This window comes from Eublepharis macularius, chromosome 5 (genome assembly GCF_028583425.1).
Source record: "Eublepharis macularius isolate TG4126 chromosome 5, MPM_Emac_v1.0, whole genome shotgun sequence".
In the NCBI taxonomy this organism is placed as follows: domain Eukaryota; kingdom Metazoa; phylum Chordata; class Lepidosauria; order Squamata; family Eublepharidae; genus Eublepharis; species Eublepharis macularius.
The window spans coordinates 128,406,718-128,430,697 of NC_072794.1; the positions used below are offsets into that span (position 1 = coordinate 128,406,718).

The following is a 23,980-nucleotide window of genomic DNA, read 5'->3' on the forward strand; positions in this document are numbered from 1 at the left end:
CTGTGTGCATCGTGATGCAAGTGGGAAGGACTCGCAAGGCGGATCGGGTTACTGGAGGTCCTCCAGTCAGCACCAGTTTTAGTTAGGAGGGACTGCAGTGATGGAACTTACAAAACAGCAGAACAAGAACAGGATACGGAAGGAATAAAACACACAGTGAAACCAGGTGGCTCCTCCCTGTGCAACCAATGCCAAATTGTAAAATAACAACAATTCCTTAAACCAAAGAGTGAACAGAGTGGCCTAGCTTTGCCAAAATAAAATAAAGGGAAAAACAAAAACAAAACAGTTTATTTGGGAATCTGAATGTAAAAGGACCATCATGCAGATTAAATAAGGAGGGTACAAAGACAGGATTAACAGTCCTAGGCCTTTGCCTACATTTGTGTTGATAGGACAGCGTGAGGAGGAAGCATCCAGAGGGAAAATGGCGATGCCAGCAGCTGGTTTGCTGCAGCAACATGTCTTCCACTCCGATGCTTACAGGTTCTTTTTCCAGGCTTCCATTTACCTTTTAAAAAAGATCTTCATTGTAGCGAACCCCAAACTGCGCTGCTGCCCTGCCCGCCAGCATTGCTCTGCAATAATGCAGCGGTCAGTTGTGGGGAGTTCTTAGGAGTATGTGCCCCATGTAGGAACTCTGATGAGGTGCACCCTGGATCCGTGGGATTTCTTAATTCCCCCCCCCCCCCCAGTCACATTGCAAAGCCCAGGAGTTTGTGACAGAGGCACAAAGCCTAAGAATAAAAACTGGCATCCTCCTACTGCCATAGTCACGGGGGGTGGGTGGGTGGGATGTCAGCCAGTATTTTTCAGAAGAGGAGCAAACTGCCTCTCTCATTGTCCATCTGCACAGATTGCAAAGCAAGAAACAGGCTCCTTCCAGCCCTCTGTGGTTCCTGTTCCAGGCCACAGGTTCCAGATACAAAAAACAAAGAAGAATGCGGAGCGTAAGACGCCGAGACCAGCTCACTCCGGTTGCTGTTCCATCCTGATCCTCTCCTCTTTAGAGAGCAGATTGCACATTTGGATCCAGGGTTTCTCGATCTGGAGACTCAATGTAGTTGGCTGCTTCCTGGAGCTTCAGCAACATTGCCATCTACATGGGAGAAGATAGAGAAGTAAGAAGCCGCAGCATTTCCAGCTCTCTTTCAATAGAGATGCATATGCAAGGTATTATAGATGTCCTTCTGCATGTAGGGCTTGAAACCCAGCCACCACATGCCTGGTGGTCAGAGCATCACCTTATAGAAGAAATAAGAAAAGGGCTATTGGGAATTATGATCTCAGGTAGTTGAGACAGTGAGCAACACAATGATTTCAGCTCAGTTATCAGCTTATTATCTGTACGCTGGATAATATTTCTACAGCTTAGAAGTGTGTAATACTGCTTAGGATGGTATTGAAAGTGTCCCAATCAAGGGAGCAATAGAATAAAACATTAGCTCAATGTGTAATCAAGGGTCCAGCAATTCCTCACACTGCTACTCACCTGCTCCTGTAGTCAGTCCACCTCAATCCCTGGGCTAGGAGGGAGGGGCGTTTTATTCATTTTATTGCCTCTCCTTCTACTGAGAGTTCAGTGTATGCAAGATGTATACTCTGATCCCAGCCTAAGCAGAGTCCAGATGCTGCACATGCTTCCTGGTTCCCTCCCAGGCCTGGTGAGGCATTTGGGGTTCTTTTACCCAGTGGTCATCTTCCCTTGGTTGCCTGGACAACCTTGCAACACACTCTCTCAGCTGCTCACTGAGGCACAGTCTAGCACTGTATCACTGCTTTGATATCTGTTTTAGGGGTAGCCATGTTGGTCTACAGTAGAACAGCAGGATTTGAGTCCAGTGGCACCTTAGAGATCAACAAGATTTTTGAGGGTCAGAGCTGAAGGGAGCTCTGACTCTTGAAAGCTTACACCCTGAAAATCTTGTTGGTCTCTAAGGTGCCCCTGAACTCAAATCCTGTGGCCCTGACAACTGTGACTGCAGCGTTTTCCTGTTTGTGGCTTGTCTGCTCACTTGTGTTGGCACGGAAACTATCTCAGCCATGGGGATGGGATGTATTTTCCTGGTCTTCTGAGTGCCCTGACAGGGAAATCAAAGGCATAATTTATATGCAGTTCCGCAAAATGGAGCCTTATTATCTGTCACCTCTAGCTAAGTTCAGAGAATCAAGCCTTGTTTACAGTTATAGCCTTGTCTCATTCATGAACATTGTGGGTTGACTAAGACAGAAGAAAGCCTTGAACTTCAAAGGGACAGAACAGCCTGCTGTGACGGACTTAGCTTCAGACGCTGAGATTTCCAGTCAGTGAGCTGTGATTGACATGTTTCCTCCCCCCTCCCCATTTGGTTAGCCTGAAATGGCAGTTGGGGATGGAATGTTGGGGAAGCTGTCGGTTGGGAATTAAGAGAGTAAAGAAGAGAGTGAAAGAGAGTTGGAGTCTGGCTTTTGACCAGAGAGGGTCAGCCAGAGAATCCTCTGTGAGAGGAAATAATGTTTGTGAAACACTTTTAGTCCTAGGACTAAAGTGGAAAAAACCAGTACTAACTCCTACTTAGACTCAAGAGGTCTGTGAAGTATAGAGGGCCAAGGAAGTGGGTAGAGAGGGGTCTCCCCTTCAGTGCCAGGAAAAGGGTTATAGCTCATAACTATAACGCCTGCCCAGTATCTAGGAAGGGTTTGTCTCAGTGGAGCACCCTTAAGTCTGGAGAGGAGGGAAAGTCGTGCTGCATTTGTGTTTGAGTATATAAAGTGTAACATCTGTGAAGCAGTGCCAACCTCTGAATGAAGCCAGCAACCTAGTGTTATTCCAAGTGTTTTGTGCCTCACACCAGTGAAGTTCCTGTACAAAAACCTTTCTGTTTCTTCAGTTCAAACACCTGCCTACCTGCCTTTTGATTTTAACCTTCTGTAAATAAACCTTCAGTTACATTTTGAACCTCCCCAAGCCTTGTGTGCCAGTTTCTGCTAAAGGGAAGCACAAACCCCTGATCTGTCCTCTACTAAGACTTGGCTGGGTAACCATCTTTAATATTTCTTAAGGGTGGGACCAGAAGGGAAGTTGAAGCTTAACATCAACCACGCTACCAGAGGCTGCCCAGCCCAGTATACAGCTTCATAGGCTTAAAGAGGAGAAGTTTTACCTCAGGATAGGGGAAGGTCAGCCTAAGCCTGAGTTGGACGTGGGTTTGTGGCATCTGCAAAGGAAGCTGGCTAACTCAGCTCAATCAGCTGAGAGAGCTTTGATGGATTCCTTCTAGCGGGGGTCACGCTTACAACATGGTGTGCCTCTGAGTCACAACTATAAGAACTGGGTGCATGCACCTTCTAAAAAGGAGTCTAGGGTTAAAAAATCAAAGCTAGCAGATCTGGAACAATGGGGCCGGTGGAACACAGACTAGTAGGTCCCCCAAGCAGGCCCAACCCGTGGCCCAATGAAGCCTTTTGCTACTATCATACTCCATTTACATTTATATCTCTTGCTTTCTTCTACAGGGCTCAATGCAGTATATTTAAGGTTGCTCTGTGGCCTCCCATTGAGGCACTGACCAAACCCAAACCTTGTTTAGCTTCAGCCTTTTCAGACCTTTCAAGGTTTTTGGTAATGTGGCTCTAAAACAGTGACTTCAAGGCTAGCTCATAAACTGGATGGATGAGAGGTTTGTTCTAGGGATATACCCAAGCTGAAATTTAACCCCAAATTAGCTGTTTCGGGTCAGCTTGTGGATATCCAAAATGACCCAAAACATGTCCAAAATTATAGGAGTTATAAAAATTTATCTCCCAGTGTTCAGGTTTTGGGCAAGTGCTGGAGTTAGGAAGGAGAGAGAAGAAGCTGGCTTGCTGAACAGCTTACAGTCAGTATCACCATTCCTTGAAAATTTAAAGGGACAAGAAGCTGGTGCTAACAGCTGATATTTAAGAAGATGGGAGACCTGGTCTACTGCCACTGGAACTAATGGAAACATGATTTACTAGGGGTAGATCTGTCCTCTTTACAGCCCATAGGAAAAATTGACCCCATTATTTCCAATGGCGGGTAGACTTGGCATCCGTCCAATTATCAGCTTCAAGTTGATATTAGCCGTTAAGTGGGGCTTCTAGTCTCTTTAAAGTTTACAGAGATTAGAGATGCCAACTAACATTGGTGTGGGCAGCTCCCCACCCCTACTCCTGCTGCCTCAGATGTGTGTGTGTGTGGGGGGGGAATGGAAAAATAAGCCCCAATTTTCAGGACCAGAAAAAAGTACCTGAACCCCTCCCACCTCAAACAATAACTTTGGACTAATGAAAAACATGCCTTCCCTGAAATTCAGATCCAAAATAAAAACAATTTTTTTAACTGAATGTCTCTTTTGTTTCAAGTGCCCTTCTATGAAGGGGTTGCCTAACAACAGCTATTCTGTCTTTGTCAGGATTTACAAAGAACTAAATGCTGTTTCTACACTCCACCCCATAATGTCCATATTTCTGTCAGGGAAGCCAAGGCAATCCCACATAGTTTGTATATGGAGCCTGCAACATAATCCCTTTGTTTTACACTCTTCTGCCACCTTGTGGCAGCAGTTTCTTGGTGCTAGTCAATCCTGCAGTTTTAAACCAAGCTCTTCTCTCTTGTGAGGGTGAATAAGCTTGCCACAGAAATTAACACGGTCTACTATGAAGTGTTCAGTGCAGAGGCCAGGAAATGACCCAGACCTAAACATACTGAAAAGTACTCTCAGTATTTTCTGGCCCTCTGTTATTACCTAAGTGAGAGATAAAAGGGAAGGGATGTGTGAGCCAGTGGTTAAGAGTGGCAGGACTCTAAGCTGGAGAACTGGGTTTGATTCCCCACTCCTCCGTGTGAAGCCAGCTGGGTAAACTTGGGTCAATCACAGCTCTGTCAAAGTTGTATTGTCGAAGGCTTTCACGGCCGGAGAACGATGGTTGTTGTGGGTTTTCCGGGCTGTATTGCCATGGTCTTGGCATTGTAGTTCCTGACGTTTCGCCAGCAGCTGTGGCTGGCATCTTCAGAGGTGTAGCACCAAAAGACAGAGATCTCTCAGTGTCACAGTGTGGAAAAGATGTAGGTCATTTGTATCTACTCAGGAGGGGTGGGGTTGAGCTGAGTCATCCTGTAAGAGTTTCCCAGGGTGTGGAATGCTAATGGCGGGAGGCTTCACTGTATCCTGAGGAGGTTCTTTTGCATATGGATTGGTACTTGATGTGCTAATCTTCTCTGCAGGGCTATTGTCGGGGATAGAATGTTTTGTTAGCCTGGTGTTTTTCAGAACTGGAAACCATGCTCTGTTCATTCTTAAGAATGAACCCCTCCTGAGTAGATACAAATGACCTACATCTTTTCCACACTGTGACACTGAGAGATCTCTGTCTTTTGGTGCTACACCTCTGAAGATGCCAGCCACAGCTGCTGGCGAAACGTCAGGAACTACAATGCCAAGACCACGGCAATACAGCCCGGAAAACCCACAACAACCATCTGTCAAAGTTCTCTCAGCTGCACTGAGAGGATTATTTTGAGGATAATAAACCACTCTGCGTGGTCGTTAAGTTGTCCTCAAGGGCGGTATATAAATCAAATATTATTATGAGTGAGAGAGGTCACCCAAAAGACAACCACTATTGTAGCAACACAGCTGTTCCACTGGCAGCAGGATGATACAAAAAACATTACAGGCATTTGCTGAGTGTGTAAATCTTTCTACTCAGCTGGTCACCCACCAAGGCATCCTGCAGCATCAACTGTCTTGTAAGCATGACGTACATAATAGAAGACCTTTCAAAATAAGGTGATAATAACCAGGAGTCATCCTAATCTCTTTTTGTGAAATCGGCCATCCTGAAGGATCCTTTGTGAAGCTATTCTCGATATACTGGCACTACTTTTATTTAACTCCAATAGTGTGCTAAATGCTATCTGAAATACTCAAGTGTCACACAGTCACTGCCCAGACACCTTGCAAACTTCAGCTAGTATTAAATCATGCCCTACAAAACATTCTATCTGATTATGGCCCTTGGCACAGTGAGTACCACCACCTGGAAAGGTGAGGAAGTTTGTTCTTGGCCTAAGGTTGTATCAATGGCTAATTTGAGCTGAACTTTGGGAAATAAAGGTGAATTCTAATCCATATTCTTCGTCCTCTTCCAACTTTTGTTAGCCCCAGAGGGAGGGTACACTCATAGGAGTTTAATGTAACTAGGAGCTGGAGTCAGGATGCATAGGCCTATTTCTTCGAGTGGGGTAGAAAGACCCAATGCAGGTCTCTTGACAAGGAGTCCTCAAAACGTGGAGGTAGCCCGTTGTCGCAATAAGCTTTAAGCTGCAAACACACACATGTGTGTGTTTAGCTAAACACTAAATTAACACACTCCACTATCTGATTACTGGGATGGTAGAATGAACATGGAAAGCTTATTCCAGGGTACATATACTAAATTAACTATAATATTTGAGCTGAGCTTCCATTTGTTCCTCCTGTCTCCAAAGATAAAGTTGGGGGGCCGCCATAGGTAGGAACCCTTGGCCACAAGACAAAGGGCAGTTGACCCTTCGCTTTTAGCCTGTGGCACATGCACAGCAGCTTTGTACAAGTGGGCCCATAGCTGATCACTACTTGTTTGTTTCATTTACCATCTATTGTATTTTAATTGTGCAAAATACCATCTATTGTATTTTAATTGTATTTTTTGTTATAAACCACTTTAGAAGACAAGTGGGGAAGAAATATTTTAAGTTTAAAAAAAGTGAGCAAGTAAAACTTCTTCATCCAAGGAGTTTACCATGGGGGCAAGGAAAGGCTAGTTTGCTGCAAGCATAAAGGATAAGGCAGAGATTGCTATGACCAAGGGGTAGGGAAGAGACCGAATGTGAACTGACTGCAACTGATAGTTTTGGGTGATATTCTCCAGCTCAACTCAAAGGATGGATCTCTAGCTTTTAAAGAGCTGTGCAACAAAACTCTCCTCCATGGAATTTGTAAGAAATAACCAATACAAAATGAGTTTCCATACAAATCACCTCTCAAAGTTTGCTTGCTACCAGGGTCTTTAGTGAAAGGACAAAAAAAAGTTCTAAGAAACAACATTCAAAAGGTGTTTCTTGGAGAAAGTAAGGATTCACTTATTTTGCGCTACCCCCTAAAGGCAGCCTGAGTCACGAGTTACAGACACTAGCAATTTGTACAAGATGCCTGATTGTCTGAACCCCACACCCACAGACACACAGTCTATTGGCAATGTTGGCTCTCAAAGGGTTGCAGCCCAATAACAAATGTGCTGGCTACAGCTGTTGGTATGGAGGAATGTTTGCAAAGTATGATGCTGGAAAGATGATCTGGACCACACATCCAACAGATTTCCCTTTTGTATTCCCAACTTTATTCTCTCATTAATTGCATCAGGAGCCAGAAGACTTTTCCCCCCAACGTGCAGAAGATTTAGCTCTTCCTCTGCAACCTGAATGACATACCAAAGGGTCCGATTCCAGAGAATTTGGTGTCGTATCTTTGCCACTTCTCTCCTCTGGGGGTGAGACAATGCTATGGGGTCCCACACTAGGTGGGGGAAGATGATAAAGCTTTGACTGGTCTTGTTGGGCCGACGGCCATGGCAGCGTGTCCCGCACCCACTCCACAGGGTCCTCCCAGGCAGCTTTCTGCCCATGCACCTGCAGGGAGGATAGGTGAGAATAAATAACAACATTTGCTGAAGACTGGCTGGTGTTGACAACATATTTAGAGAAAGGAGTTACACACACACACACACACACACACACACACAGTGGCCACTTGTCCCACCCTTCTGCAAGAGCTCTCAGCAAATTCATGCATGAGTCAGCTAACCTTCAAAGAAAGCAGCTTTGTCAAGACTCACTGCCTGCAATATGCTTTTACTCTGATTCATTTAGGACAGAGCAATAGGGCCCATTTGTGGCCACACAATCCATCCATGAGAATGGGTTCAAGCTACACCTACTGTAGTAGATCTTTGGGTAGGGGGAGATACCTTAATCCCATCCTTTGCTCCCTCCTGAAGGTAAGGGATTATGGAATTATTCCATAAATCAATGAACCAGGTCCGGAAATCTTCTATTCCAATGGGGCATGATAGGAAGAAACAAGGGCCTAGAAAGAAAAGGGAGGATTAGCTATTAAACAGTGTGTAGGAACCAAGTTCGTGAAATATTTTGATCACAGGGGTACTATGCCACAGTGTCTGTGTTTGACAGGGAGTCTGTGTGATGTAGTAGATAAAAGGGATGAAATGGGACCAAGTAGTGTGCTGTCCTGTTATTATTTAATGGCATAACCCCACGTTATCTGCCCTGAGTTAAACAGAGAAAAAACAAGTGACCAACTGAACAACTTTTAAAAGCCTAGTCTTAAAAGAATGAGGTCAACTGCTGACATATGCTAAGTATACCATAGTTCTGCTCCATGTTCTTGAGATGTCTTCAACAGAAATACTGAAGAGAAATTATAGCATTTGGCTGGATGCAGACAAAACCAGGGCTTAATTTGAGACTGGGTTCAGCCCTGGAATGTGGAAGTACTAATTAAGAATTCCACTGAATGCACACAGAATACTTTTCTCTCATCCCTGACCAGCTCACTAAGATTAAGGGCAGGGGATCCCTGCTTCCAAGCAGTCTTGACCCTGGAATGTCTTGCAGAAATCAGGGTTTTGGCCCAGCGGTACCTATGAGACTAACAAGATTTTCAGAGTACAAGCATTTGAGAGTCAGAGCTCCCTTCTTCAGACAGCTGACTCTCAAAAGCTTACACCCTCAAAATTTTGGTCTCTAAGGTGCCACTGGACTAAAACCTTGCTGTTCTACTGCAGACCAACACTTAACTATCTTGCAGAAATGAATTCAGGGAAACAAGCTGCAATTTGACCTAAGCTGCCAGTGCCTATCATGTTCCCAGATCTCACATTGCAACTTCTTGTTCCAGCCACCTGCATGATAAAGGTTGCCCCTGATAGCAGCTCCAGCCATCATACTCTGAGCCTTACCAATGAGGAAGTCAGAAGTGCTGTGCTTCTCTAGGAATGTATGCAGGTGGTACCAAAGCTTGGGCACCCAGTCCAGCACACGCAGCAGTTCCTCCCGGTTAGCATTGACATCGCTGTCAGACTCAAGGAGCTTCCGGCGTAGGTAGCGCACCAGGAAGCCATTGGCAGGCTCCACGTTGTTGGAGAAAGTCAGCATTCTGCAGGGAAGCACCACATTAGGATTGGGGGAAAAGGATGGCATTTGAAGCCAACTATCATCCCCACCAAGCAGAGTAGTGAGCACATACCCTTGCCCCTCATCTGCTCCCTGCCCTGGTACAACAACAGATTTCATATCAATCATTCCCATGGCAGCATCATAGTTTTAGAATCGCAGACCTGACAGAGTAAAGGAGGAGATGTGCTCTAACACTCTCTTCAGTGGATCTGGTATTGCTGCCTTTACCTGAAGCTGAGATGCAGGCCATGATTTGGAGTCATCTTCACAGGCTGGTTGGTTGTCCCAATGATGTAGGGGCTGGGAGGGAGAGAAGCAACAGGCTTATCAGGCAGTATTCTCCACAGGAACATAGCTGGATGCTCTTTTCTTTTACACCCCCACAGTCTCAACCCAGCAGGATTATTCACTAGGATATCTGCCTCATACCAAAGAGATTCTTGGTTAGGACTAATCTGGTATCAATTCCTCCATTAACTCAATTGCTCCTGCAGAAGAATTGTGGAGAAAGATCACAGATCAGGGAAGTTTCCTGTAAGAAATGCCCCAGTAAGAATGGGGAGTCATCCTAGCACTCAGATAAAAGATAATAAGGAAAGTTTCGTGTACTGCTCTATAGGGGACAGAGTGTGAACCTATATGATACCATCTGCATCTTTTTTTCCTGACCAAAGGATTCTGGACAGCTACATCATTGGGGACAAGCCTCTCTCCATCCAAACACAAGCAGAGATGCTGATCATGTAGCAAGCTGATGGATGACTTTGTGTTGACCAATATGCCAGAAGATGATTGAAAAGTATGAAGAAATCCTCCCCCTAGCAAAACATACATGGCCTCATTTGGCTTTCAGAAGAACAGAGCACTACAATGACAGAAAGGCAGGCAGGAAAGTAGCTTTGGTTCTACTGTCCAATCAGGCCTGCTGCCTCTCTGGCTTCTGAACAGGAATGCCACCCATTTTGCACCAGCCTGTGCCAGAAGCTGTTTACTCATGACACAAAACTAGAAGTAGGAAACTCATTGTACTGCTGGCTAGGTGCTCAACAGAGCAGCAAAATTCAATACTACTCTCATTCACTGTTCATAAGGAAAGCTGAATTAGATCTAGAAGAAGGTGAAGTGAAAATTGGTGGAAGGAACATTGGAGATATGCAGATGACCCCACGCTGTTGGCAGAAAATAGTGAAGACTTGAAATGACTACTGATGAAAGTTAAAGGAGAAAGTGCCAAAGCAGGATTATAGCTGAACATCAAGAAGACAAAAGTAATGATTACTGAGGAACTACACAATTTTAAAGTTGACAATGAGGAAATTGAAATTGTTCAAGATTTTCTATTCCTTGGCTCAATCATCAACCAAAAGGGAGACTGCAATAAAGAAATCAGAAAAAGATTGAGACTTGGAAGAGCAGCTGTGAAGGAGCTAGAAAAGATCCTTAAAGATAAAGATGTCTCCCTGGGAACTAAGATCAAGAGAATCCAGACTATGGTATTCCCCATTACTATGTATGGATGTGAAAGTTGGACAGAGAAGAAAGCTGAGAGGAAGAAAATTGATTCATTTGAAATGTGGTGCTGGAGGAGAGTTTTGCGGATACCATGGACGGCCAAAAAGACAAATAAGTGGGTACTAGATCAAATCAAGCCTGAATTCTCCCTAGAAGCTAAAATGACAAAACTGAGGCTATCGTACTTTAGTCACATCATGAGAAGACACGATTCTCTGGAAAAGTCAATAATGCTAGGAAAAGTGGAAGGCAGTAGGAAAAGAGGAACACCTAAACCGAGATGGCTTGACTCAATAAAAGAAGCCACATCCTCCAGTTTGCAGGATCTGAGCAAGTCTGTTAATGATAGGACATTCTGGAGGTCTTTCGTTCATAGGGTCGCCATAGGTTGGAGGCAACTTGATGGCACATAACATATACACTCATCCACCATATGGAAGTTAAGAGAATGATGCAGGCCAGGGGTAACTGTAATGGCATGCCACCACCAGCAACAGGCTAGTCAGAGTGAGGTGAAACATAAGCAAATATACACACACGAAGAGTACTGCATAGGCTGTCAGAACATCCCTTGGGGATACGACCACCATCAAGGTGAGGGTAATATTATTTTACAGTCTTCTCTTACCATTTGTGGTACTTGCAAGTGAGTGCTCCATTGACAAGCTCGCTGATTGACCCTGGCTCACTGAGATCATCAAGGAGAATAACCAATGGCACATCTATCCCTGTTTCCCGATCAATCTGATTGGCCAGATTGGAGAGGTAAAGCTGCAAGTCCTGGTAAAGAATAAATGCAAATGGAGGTCATTTGTCAGCAAACAGAAAGCATGCAGAGACCAGTTGTTTAATGCAATAATACAAAGGCATCAGGAAGGACGTTCACTTGTGAGCCCAGAAGTCTGGATGTTGGGGGAGCAGTGAAAATTGGACGGGCATATTGACAAAGGGCTGGAAGGTTTGAGGAAGTTCTTCAGGCTGAAATTGCAGGGAGATTGTGAGTCAGGAATGCTATAAACAGGACTGTGCCAGAGGATTAGAGAAACTTGGCTTGTATTCATGCAGAAAAGGAGGGCAGCTAGTCCTAGTCAAGAATTACAGACCTTGCATGACTGCTGGTGCATGTTGAAGGTGTTGACAATGCCATCTGTGACCTCACGGCCCGAACGCTCCACCAAATACTCAGCAAGACGATTGGTTAGGTAGGTCTTGCCAGTTCCACTTGGTCCCGAGAGGATGAGGCGCCGGTGCTTGAGCAGGAGACTTATATAATGCTGCATCATGGGCTTGGGGATAAGCGTCTCAAACACCAGACTGTCCACGCACTTCTCCTTTAAGCCTGTGCAAAAGGATGTGGACTGTTAAAAAATAGGCCTAGCGATGATGCCAAACCTTACTATCCATAACCACAATGAGATATTACCTGCTGGCAAGACATCTACCTGCTATACTAAAAAGCCAAGTTTCCTTCCTCCATCACAACAAAAGACCTTTTCTTCTACAATAAATTCCACATCCTTTTAATGCTGCGCTGTTTCATCACCTCCTGCCACTGCCCTGAGCCCCTCCTCTTATGCAAGCTTCATTCATTCCCACCCAGCTCATACTGGCTAACATTTCTGCCTCAGTCTGGAATTCTCTGATGCTTCTGCAAAATTGCCAGGTTAAAGGAAGAATATTCCCAGCAACATCCATCAAGTTCAGAGTGCAGGTCTTTATCTTTAATAATAAAATACTGTTCTGGGTTCCATCATCAGTCCTGAATTTGCCCAGTTCATTATATATGCTTTCACTCTGAGACGCCCGTTGCCTTTTCCACTTAGACCCAACACACTTTGAGCTGCTTGGAGCTGGGTGGAATAGAAAGCAGGTGTAGCCGGGAATACAACTGTACTGAATAAATGTAAAAAAAAATCGTTATAATACCTTTCAATGTTACAGCGATGCTAGTCACACCACGTCGGCAAGGTGGCAGCTCCGGTGGCTCCGTGTCCAAGACACGTTTGACATGGCTGATGCTGTAGCCATAGACAGACTCCATACTGAGCCCCAACGTGGCAGCGGGGTCCATCTTGGTGATGTAGTCCTGAGTGAAGACACGGAGTGACCCGGTTCAGGTCAGGCTTCAAAAGAAACATAGCACTAGGCCTCTTTGGATATTGGCAGTGACAGTGGAACCAGAAGCCTTCACTAATATGTAGTAATTGATCCCATCAGGACCAGAATCCTATCTCTGCTGTAGATTTTTTCTTCCTGATCTCTCACCACAGTGTGCTGATGCTAATTACTCGGCCATCTTTCCCAAGTAAAAGACAGAAATGCAACAGGAAGTTGCTGGTTTGGCCATCCGGGCTGCATGATATTTTCACTGAGAGACACAGAGAACATTCTTTCCATCTCCCATAATAGCAGAATTTGGGGGCACCCAGTGAAGTTGAAGAGCAATGGGTTCAGGACAGACAAAAGGAAATATTTTTTTACAGAATAAATAACTAAATTGTGGAATTCACTGCTAGAAGACACAGTGACGGCTGTCAGCACAGATGGGAATTAGATTAATGGAGGGACAATCCATCAATGGCTATGAGCCATGGTGACTAAAGGGGACCCCCCCCCCCTATTCAGAGGCAGCAAATCTGATAGGAGGCAGCTTCAGGGAAGGCCTTGACATCTGTGCCTTTTTTGCCCATCAGGGGAACTAGTTGGCTGCTATGTGAAACAGAACGGTGGACTAGATGGACCACTGGTCTGATACAACAGGGCTGTTCTTAAGTAATCTGCTGCTATTGCATCACTGAACACTTAGCATGTGTATATCTAAGTATTAAACTATTTAAACTATTCAAATCACTTCATGTACATTATCGAAATAATGCTTACAAGACTCCTGAAAAGTGGGGCAGCATTATTCCCCATATCATAGATGGGATGCTGAGAGAAAATTACTTACCTAGGGCTGTCTAGGACCAGGCAGGTAAGGTGAGATTTGACCTGGTAGCTTAATAAAACATTTCTCTCTTAACTGCTATGCAAGATCATCTTAGGAACTATCCATCTTCTGTGTCTGTTGAACATAGGATCTGCCCCTTCCCCACTTCTTCTTCCATTGCTTCTAAAAGGTCATTCTTGGCAATGCAGTGCATGAGACTTCAGGCTGCTGCTATTAGCCTTTATAGCAAGTCACTTTCTCTGTCAGTACCACTATTTAAATTCTGCAGTCCAACTCTTTTTTTCCTAAGTAGGATAATCACGAGTAATAGAGCACTAGTGACCCAATACCTCAGAGCTTTCAAATAAAACTTCTGAACACAACAGAACAGCCAAAAAGCTGCCATTAGCCTCTCACCTTGAAGACCTGGCAGACAGCTTCATCCAGCATTTTCCAGTCCAGTTTCCCATTCACTTTACTGCTGCCCAGAAAGAACTCCTGCTGTTTCAGGTCCTGAAAGCCAAAGGGAGACAGCATGTGACCAGGAAACTCCAGTTACCAGATCATGGCAATAGGACTAAGTAACTAGACACCCTCCCCCCCAAGCTTTACAGTGACTGGGAGACCTTTTCATTAGTGCTTACCCCTTTGATGATATGCTGAGGCGGCATGCGCACTACAATTCGCAGTGTCACCTCATCCTTCTGGGTCCCAGCAGTGATGCCATCCATGGGTGACAGCTCTGGAGAAGGAAATGTATAATTGGATGCATGTATTCTGAATATAAGCAGACCTCACTAGTGTGCCCTGGCTTGTCAACAGATAAACCTCATTAATGTGCTTTCCTAGAGTATATGGCCCCTCAACTGCTACCTTCCTGCTCTCTTCACAGCCTAGAACATAACAACATTCGACTTAAATGCTGCCCTTCAGGACAACTTAATACCATACTCAGAGCAGTTTACAAAGTGTGTTATTATCTGTGACACTGAGAGATCTCTGTCTTTTGGTGCTACGCCTCTGAAGATGCCAGTCACAGCTGCTGGCGAAACGTCAGGAACTACAATGCCAAGACCACGGCTATACAGCCCGGAAAATCCACAACAACCACATGTTATTATCCACACAACAATCACCCTATGAGGTGGGTGGGGCTGAGAGAGCTCTGAGAGAGCTGTGACTGACGCAAAGTCACCCAGCTGGCATCAAGCGGAGGAGTGAGAAATCAAACCTTGTTCTCCAGATTAGTTTTTCTGCTCTTAACTGCTACACCAAATCAGCTCTCTTCATAGTTTTCCAATCCATCTGGCTCTTGCCTCTTTCTTCCTTTAGCTTGTGTGCACTTCCTCCTCTCCTGCCCTTTTCCCACCCCTTGTAGGGTTTCCTTCTAAGAAACAATAAAGCTGTCAACACGGCAAAGAACTGAGTATTCACAGAATAGGAGAGGGAAAACATAACCAAATGTAATCTAAATTAATTCCCCAACACAAGGGATCTACATGCTAGTTCACTTCCCCTCTTCCAGTCCACATGGTCTATCTTGGTGAAGCCCTCAAATAATCTGCCCCAGCCTGTTAAAAAACTATACCTGTATCAGCCAGGTTGGGACTGAAAGGATGAGCAAGTTGAAGCCCAAGAGAGCGCCTTGGAGATGAGGAGGCAGATGAGCTCAGGACATGGCTTGGGATGGAGCTTGGCACAGAGGATGGCCCCGGGGCCACCTTCAGTCGGTCATTCTCTGCTTTTAACAGATCCACCTCCAGCTATAGAGAAAACATAGACAGTGTCAGGAGTAAGAGACCTTTATGGATTCCAGCTCCCTTAAAAAAAGAGCAAGACTCTCAAGTCCAGTAGCATCTTAAAGACCAACAAGATTTCCAGGGTATAAGCTAGATCTGATGAAGGAAGCTTGACTCTTGAAAGCTTATAACCTGGAAATCTTGTTGGTCTTTAAGGTGCTACTAGACTCAAATATTTGCTGTTGCGGACCAACATGGCTACCCACCTGAAACTGAAAGAAAAGAGCACGGCAGCCAAGACTAAGAGATGGAGTCTTTTCTGAGAATGGGACATTACAAAACATTTTCCACAATCCATCCTAATCCAAGGCTGCCTTTCCACAGCGACATCAGGAGTTAGACAGTTCTTGTTTTTTTTAAATACTGGGCACTAATCTTAGACCTTGACCAGTGACAGCCAAACAACAGAGAAGGAAGCAGAGATATTTTCTGGACCAATATACCTGATCTCAAAATACTCTCTAAAGAAAACAGGAGCTCAAAAATTCGCAGTCTTAGTCCCGTCATCTCTTAATATTATGGGGGTAACTTGCCACAGTGGATTTTTGCACCACCACACATGTTTAGAAGAAGGTTGGGACTAATCAATGTGAGAAAATGAGAGCAGGACACTGGATGCTCTGGGAAGCATCGGTAGCAGAAGTGGAGCACTAACCCACCTGCATATTGTGCATAGTTTCACGCAGCTGATCCAGCTGATGGGCAGAATTTAGAGCCTCCAAACGAATGTCAGTCAGTTTCATTTCCTTTTCCCACAGCTCTGAGCGAAGCTCTGAGACCTCTTTTTTCTCAGGTTCCTCCTCTTCATTGGTCTGGAATAGCCTGTGTCCAAGGGATTGAAGTAAATTCATGCACAATTAGAAATGAGTGTAGGAATGCTAGATTAAATGTGTGTCTTTGTGAACCCAAATGGAAAGTCAAGGTATAAATACTTTAAATAAAATAAAATTTAAAATAAAATTATAAATAGAGGCCGAAGTGTTGTGCCTGCTGGGAGTGCTTTTATCTCTAAATCTCTCAGGCATAAATCTTCCCTCACTGTTTTGACCTTCTGGCAGCATCTGAAATCTTTCCGAGTATTGCTATAAAAGGTGCTCATTTGGCTATGTGGTCAGTACTTTCCCCTGCATGACCGCTTAACAAGCATATCTTCGTGGTTGTGCAGCACGTTGGATCCAGCAACCTTTTTGCTCAATCTTGGCAATCCCCTTTGTCCAGGACTGCTCATGCCTGCCCTAGACCTAGCAGCGGCAATCCAGTCTGGAGCCCAGCTGTGCTCCCCCGCTTTTCCCGGTTCCAGCCCCCTTACCAAGCCAAGTTGCCACCAAAGGGGACACTCCGGGAGGCATTCAGGAGGTGGCAGAAGGATGCTGTGGGCCAGCTGAGCTACATGGCAGCAGTCCCCAGCCCCGTCGAGCCTCTCAGCAACGCAGCTGCAGCCACTGCAAGCGGGGGTGGGGAGGCCAAGGCAAATGCCTGAGATCGGCTAGGCCCAGGTGGGGTGGCTGGTGGGTTGCTCAAGCCTGGAAGGCAGGGCCAGAGGAGAATGGGCATGAGCTTCCCATTGGGTGCCGGCCCCGGGGGAAGGAGCGGTTCCCCAATGACTGGCAGAGCCTGGACCTGTCATGGGAGGGAGCAGCAGGTGAGGGTGGTGGGAAGCATGAGAGGCAGGAGGGCCAGGAGGCAGATCGGCTGCCCTGGAGGGGGCAGTGTGGATGGGTGCTACAAAGGGAAGGAATCCCAGTGAGGCTAGGGAGGATACAGCTGGCGTGAATGCAAAGGAAGGGCGCAGGAGGTTCACTGCACAGCAGGCAGGAGGAGGGCACCGGTGACGCAACCACCTCCCCTGCCTAATTTTGAGGCTGAGTGAGTCCTTCTCGCCAATGCGCCCAGGACAATGGCTGAAGGCAGAGCCAGCGAGTCGGACGAGGTGGCGGCTCACACCCCTCACTATAGTCCTCATCCTCATATGGCTTTTTTTGTCTACACAGATCCCTAGCATTGCCTTTTTTGTTTTCAAAGGGGACCCTCTCCTCCCTTTTTCACCAGCAGAAAACTGGGTGGGATCCAACCAAATACTTGGCAACAATCTGACTCACTGAACTAGATCCCAAATTTGTTGGGTGGGAGGAAAAGAGACCTTTCTGCATCTGAGCTGGGACTGCAGTTGAATGTAAACATATAACAGGTCTAATAGAGAGAACTTCTCTGAATCACAATTTAGGACTGTTGCTGTAATTGTTATTAACTTGACAACCAATTTTACAGAACATCAGAATGTTTACTTCATCCTCTGTTAACAATGTGAGGCGGCTCACTGTCATTACAGATGGGAAAACCTGAGGCTACGAGACTCACTTCAAACCCATCCACTTACAGCCACCCTGGATCTGATGATGGGTGGGGGTGGGATGTAAGGCAGGATGATCCCTAGCAGATGAAGACCTGCCAAGTCTCAGCCTGCCCAAGGAGGTATCCCTATCTTCGCTCTTCAGAGCATAGGAGGATCTGAACTCACTCAGTGGTATCAATGCCAACAGAAGAAGAGTTGGAGGATTTGATGGAGGGAGAGGCTGTTTCTGTGGATCCATGTTGCAGCTTAGGGGACGATGGTGCTGAAGAATCAGGAGTTGCAATCTCCTCTATGTCAGAGTAGGAGGAGGCAGATTTGGGGCCCTTCTTGATGCTGAAAGCCTTGTTGAAGGAGCTCCTCAACTGAAGGGGGAAACGAATATGCAGAAAACGGTTGAAAAGTCTCTCCAAAATTTATTGCAAGAAAACAGAGGAAGAGTTAACCAGGTCATAGAGGCCATCTGTGCCTTCTAAACCTCATTACCTTGAACACCATAACCAGTTTGTACCAAGTTTTTCCAAACATCCAGTAGACCAGATGGTCTTCTGACCTGCTTCACACTCCCATCTCTCCAATGTGCAAATCCCATCCCTCCCTTTCGATCAACAAGCATCTCTCATGCCAGTATCCTTCCAGCTCCAGAGGAGCACGCCTTTAGATCTCTGGTTCAATTAATCCTGTGCTCCATTCCCCAGCTTTCCATACACATATGAGTCACCATTCCACTAGTAAGCATGCACCTTTGAGGGCACTTTAAAACAATCTGAATGAAGCATGTGAAGGTGATCAAAGTGTTATGGGACAAGTTGTGGTAAGCGTATCTTAATTATGCCCCCCAAGAAAACAAGCAGTGTATTTAGAGTGCGTAGCAGAAAGAATCAGCAGCAATACTGGTTTATTTTCAAGCTTGCCAATTTCTACAGCTTGAGCACTGAGACTCCAGAGAGTAAACTGTCAACATAAAAACTAGTCCCAAGAGGAATGTGGAACACCTCAGAAGCCAAGGCAGCTCCTAGTAAGCAAGGTGATGCTGTTACATTATTCTGTCCTGAGAAGAACCATGCAGGTTTCAGGGTTGGTAGCCAAAAATCTGGGTCATTTGAAGAAGAGAAACTTTTAATGCTGACAATATGGCAATATACAGTGAACATAAATAACCAAACAAGATCAGTGGTTTCAAAGAGGGTGGGCAAGTGATCAGTTGAAAGCTGGGAAAGAAAAAATTGTGGTCCTATTCCATCACACCTTGAATGTGATTTGTAAGAGCTCCTCCTCTATCTGCTGTGGGAGGAAGGAAAGGCAGCTTAGTGCTCTGAGACTTGGGCTTATTCAAAATTGCAAAAGAGTTCTTTAATAACTAATCTTAATAAACCACTGGCTTGCTGAGCCTATGCATTAAAGTGTTGCCACTGCTATGTATAGAAGATGAAAAAGGGGTATTATAACCTTACGTTCTTCTGTACTTTTTATAATATAAAGGAGTGATGGCAGGTCTTTTATAGATCCAGAGGAGTTAGCCATGTTAGTCTGTAGTAGCAAAATAGAAAAGAGTCCAGTAGCACCTTTAAGACTAACCGACTTTACTGTAGCATAAGCTTTCGAGAATCTCAGTTCTCTTCATCAGATGCAGGTCTTTTATAACTGTCACATACCTACACAAATCACCACTATTTCCTGATGCAAATGTAGCTATATCAGGACCCGGAGTAAGCAAGTCCCGTAGTGAGAATTTATCTTTTCCCCACAGCTACATCCATGCTTGGGAAGTGCTTTTGGAAAAAAAGGAATCTGGCAGGCTACAAAAGCTCACAAACTGTTTTTTATGTGATAAAGCTGAATCTACACTTTTTGGGAGCTTTATCAGACTCTGGATGGTGGCAGATGGTGCTGAGGGAAGAGGGAGCATACTTAATCATTCCATCTCTCACCAGGGTGCAAAGGAGTATGGAGGGAATCTTGAGGTGTGTGCAGGGATGTTCAGGTCTGGTGAGAGTTGAGTGGGTTATTCATCTTGCACTCAAAGGCTTGGCTGCTGAGATCCTGGAGAGGAGCTCTTCCTTCTCTCTACTATGTAATGGCTCAAACCAACATTATAAAAAGGGACTAAATCTATCATGCTTATGTGCTTTGCTCTTGAGGGGAATAATTAATGTGTATCCTCAACCATGCTCAGGCGGAGCATGCAACATGCACGCGAGCACACACACACACATGTGCACAGTGACATAAAAAGGCATCAATCCACACATGTATTGAGACAGTAGCAGGGAAGATTTGCCACTGTGATAAGTAGAGGCACTATTAGAATGAAAGGGGGATGCAGTCGCTCCCTGCCACCACATGCCAGTTTGGGGGAACCCAAGAGGAGGCCAGGGGATTGGAGCCTTGTTTGGGGTATGCCTTTGCACTTTGCTCTATTTGCCTGGAACTGCATTGCACATGAGGGAAGCCAGTCTGGCTGGTTGTACTCTAGGGCAGCATCAAAGTCTTGCCAGAGATTCCAAGCCCAGTGGGCAACTTGCTAATTGCAAGATGCCCATTAAAGCAGGTACCCACCAGACTTTTTGTCCCACATCCTCAGCTACTGCATGGAACAAAGGTGGGGAATGCTCTACTTCATTGAATCTCATTACTTGATCTGCTTCAGGGGAGCTCATTCCAGACAGGTGTGAGACTCAAGAGATCCAAACAAAGCTTAGGCAGACTGCTCAGGGCGGACCAATGGCTCTTGCAAGGACTGCATTGCAGCACATGTCTTCCCTCAACATGGATGTTTTCCTTAAGAGAGGCCAACTTGGAAAAAGATATGAACATTCCCTGCCCTGGGAAAGGGACATATTATCAATACTCTCACCCCAGAATAGATTTCCTTCTCCCTTGACAATTATTATGTGGGAGAGAGAGGGCGAGACATAAGGCCTGCAATTACCAAATGCAGTTTGACAGAATACTTCGAAAAAATGTAAGGCACAGGCCGGAAATCCATTCTCACCAGTAATTTGCAACAGAAAAAGATGTTATGCCCCATTATGAAAATTTCTCTATTTGGAGTAGTGCAAAAAATCCCATGCTTAGAGCCCCTTTTTTCCTTGGACTTTGTACACCTCAAGGAGAGCTGCAGCAGCTCAAAGTTGGGTGCAAAGCCATGTCAACAACAGACGTGAAACATCCCCCTAGCACCCGTGCAATGGCCCCTTGCTGAGCGGCTTGGCAGAGCAGGTCTAAGAGCAAATGGGATAGTTAGTTTCACGAGTGCTGTGCTGTCCCAACACAATGGAGTGACTGGTCAGGAGGTAAAACAAAGGGGAAGGATTGGTGAAGAGGGGAACAGGGAAATTCCAAGCTTACCTCATACACCTGAAAAAAAAGGGTTGGGATCAGCATTGAAGGAAGAAAGGGGGGGGGGAGAAAAAATACAGCAAGACTTAATCATGCGTTCAGCTCAGATCCCTGCCTGTAACAAGCTGGGGAGCTCCGGGCAGCATGTCAAAATCAAGAGGCCTCCTATTCCTTCCTATGGGAATGGGCACATCTACTGTGCTGGGACACAGGCATGAGTGCCTCCCTTTCTAAGCAACGGGGAAAGGCAAGGTTATGCAAGGAGAGCATATAGGAAAACCAGGGTCAAGTCTGCTGGATAAGAAACCACTTGCCATGAAAAATGATGTGTTGCAACTATCATTTTTGAAGTCCAAGTCTTTATTATACTGATCTCAGAGGCACATTAAGACTTTCACAACATTTGTCAGGTAAAATGACTTCCCAAGGATATCTTTTAAGAACTGGAAATTTTTCTGTTCTCCATGCTGACTTAATGCAGGTAGCAGGAATGAATGTATTGAGAATGTTTTAAGTGCATAAGAAATTTTTAATAATAAACACTTGGAGTTTTTAGCAATTCTTGCATCCCTAGTAATGTTAGCATTCCTGTTTTATCCTATGCCTGGGTTGGTGCCTTGATTAAGGTGAGGAGACCTGGTGGATGACAACAGTCTCTGAACACTGGATCTAGCCTGGGAACTGGTACAGATTCTTATCAACAACAAAGCCGATGCAAACTAGGCTCTTGGCAAAGGAGTTTGCTCTAGGTAGTCACCAGGACTTCCACTGGCCAGGGTCCCAGAGCCTCCTAGTTGCAATTGTACTAGTTACAACACACACACACACAACAGGGCTTCATCCCCAGACAAAGCCTACAGCTATTTCCCTCTGACCGCCTCCCAATCCTTTACTTACCCAGCTTTTCTTCTTCTTCTTCTTGGCATCTGCATCCTTGCCACTGCCAATGCTAGAATGGCTGGTGATGCTATTCAGGCTAGAGATGCTGTCTGATGAGTTCTGCCTCTTGATCCGCAGCTCTGGAAATATAAAAAAGGGAGGAGTATCTTATAATATCTAGGCAAGCTAAGGCCATCTTGCAGATACTGAGCCAATCAGCTCCCAGCTCTTTACTCCCAACACAGATTGCACAGTTCTTCCCTGCACCACAGACAGCCTCATTCTTCATTCTCCCACACATTCAGTAAAGAAAAGCTAGAATGCTGCCTGGAAGAAATTTCTTTGCATTCATTCACAAACCAGTTGGTCAGGGTGTGCAGAAGTCAACAGAACCAGTGAAGGGGTGGCACAAGAGTGCCATAAAAGGAGAGGGAGAAGGTCTGAGAATCAGAGGCAAACATAGCAAGCTGTGCATATTCAAAACTGACACAGAGTTGGTCTGTCTTTTGCCCTGGATATGGCAGGTTCATTCAGCCTTGTCAATAGACAACCAGTAGGTGATTCTTTTCATTCACACACCCTTTCTCTAGTATTTTGAAACACCATTGTTTTGCCACTCCCTTTGGGCTCTACCTTCTCCATGCAGAACTAGAACATAAGATGGGGGCTGTAATCATTAGCAGCCATATCCACTGTACCGTATTTCCATAGTACAACACTAACAATGGCTGTTCTCCACCTTCTTTCTGTCTTAGGACGAAAGGCTCTCATTTTAGAAGAATGACAGAGAAAGCCTTTACTGTGGCAGCATGACAATAAGCATGAGGTTTTCTCCATTACTCTCCCATTCTTAGAGCTGTAAGTTTGGGAAGAACAAGCAAGCTATATCTTTAGCAGATACAGTGCAGATATGTGTAAGATGGCACATATTGTTGCCTCTCTTCTAGCCTTAAAAGGCCAGTAAAAGAGAGCATTACAGCTGGTTACAATTGAAGTGAGTACTATCTCAGCACTCTGTAAAAAACAATTCCTAACTTCTTTCCCCAGGCCCCCTAAAATAACCAGGAATCACTTTTTCAGTAGCCTTCATCCGCCACCCAGGACCACAAGGATGACATGCACTGAAATCTGCCTTTACCTTTGGGCGTGATGTCAGTTCCATTCAGGGCCCCCTGGATAACAGCCTGGGCTTCTGAGTTCTTCTTCTTCAAGAAATCAATGGTCTCTCGCAGATCCACCAGCTCAGTGTCCTGTCGGAAGTGAGGAATACTTTAGGTTTTATTGTCCAGCAGCAAACATCTCTTGGCGAAGTGAAACGAGCATCTAAATTTAGCCCTTTGGAAACACAGAGGAAGCATTCAAGATGTCCCATAACTGAATTCCAAAATGACCATAAAGGCACTTAAGAAGGAAGGAAGGTCTGACCTTGTTCAAAGACCAACAGTTAAACATATAATAAGGAATATCAGCCGGTTGAAACATTTTTGCAGTGGTCTTACTTATTGCACTTATATTCTGTGACAGTGGTTGCATTACATTTGTTCAATGTTGTATGGATGTGTGTGTTTCTCTGTGTGTCTGTATACACAAAAGTAATAATTTGTTTTTAAAGAATAAAGAAGATGTGTTCATCCCCCTTTGGTCATATTTTCTGCTTTGGAAACAATATAAACGAGCTGGCTAGAGCAGCCATGTTACAATGCACACTGAAGAGGCATCAGCTATTAAGTAACCACCCAACAGGGTAAGTCAGTGAGCAGAGCCACAAGTGACAAACGGCACAGATTGGACACTTGTCAGCTTCCCTCAAGTTTTGATGGGAAATGTAGGCAGCTTGGCGGAATGTTGGACAAGTGACAGTTGAAAAGTCCATTGGACAACAGTCAGAGAGCCAAGCTGCGAGACCAGGATGCCTACATTTCCCATCAAAA

At 45.1% G+C, this 23,980-nt stretch overlaps 1 protein-coding gene across 3 annotated transcripts in view; it reads right to left on the reverse strand.

Annotated features, from left to right (window-relative positions):
* Positions 1–272: 272 nt before the first annotated feature.
* NAV1 (neuron navigator 1) overlaps positions 273–23,980 on the reverse strand; it is a 369,442-nt gene continuing 345,734 nt past the window's right edge. For all 3 annotated transcript variants that reach the window (XM_054979896.1, XM_054979895.1, XM_054979897.1), the window contains 15 exons: positions 23,188–23,299; positions 22,068–22,189; positions 17,997–18,193; positions 16,138–16,300; positions 15,268–15,442; positions 14,324–14,421; positions 14,097–14,192; positions 12,677–12,836; positions 11,854–12,089; positions 11,379–11,530; positions 9,467–9,538; positions 9,022–9,218; positions 8,011–8,129; positions 7,475–7,672; positions 273–1,099 (listed from right to left, as the gene is read on the reverse strand). In XM_054979896.1, coding sequence (XP_054835871.1) covers positions 1,007–1,099; positions 7,475–7,672; positions 8,011–8,129; positions 9,022–9,218; positions 9,467–9,538; positions 11,379–11,530; positions 11,854–12,089; positions 12,677–12,836; positions 14,097–14,192; positions 14,324–14,421; positions 15,268–15,442; positions 16,138–16,300; positions 17,997–18,193; positions 22,068–22,189; positions 23,188–23,299 — 2,190 coding nt within the window. In that variant the 3' untranslated portion in view covers positions 273–1,006. The remainder of the gene's footprint in view (positions 1,100–7,474; positions 7,673–8,010; positions 8,130–9,021; positions 9,219–9,466; positions 9,539–11,378; positions 11,531–11,853; positions 12,090–12,676; positions 12,837–14,096; positions 14,193–14,323; positions 14,422–15,267; positions 15,443–16,137; positions 16,301–17,996; positions 18,194–22,067; positions 22,190–23,187; positions 23,300–23,980) is intronic.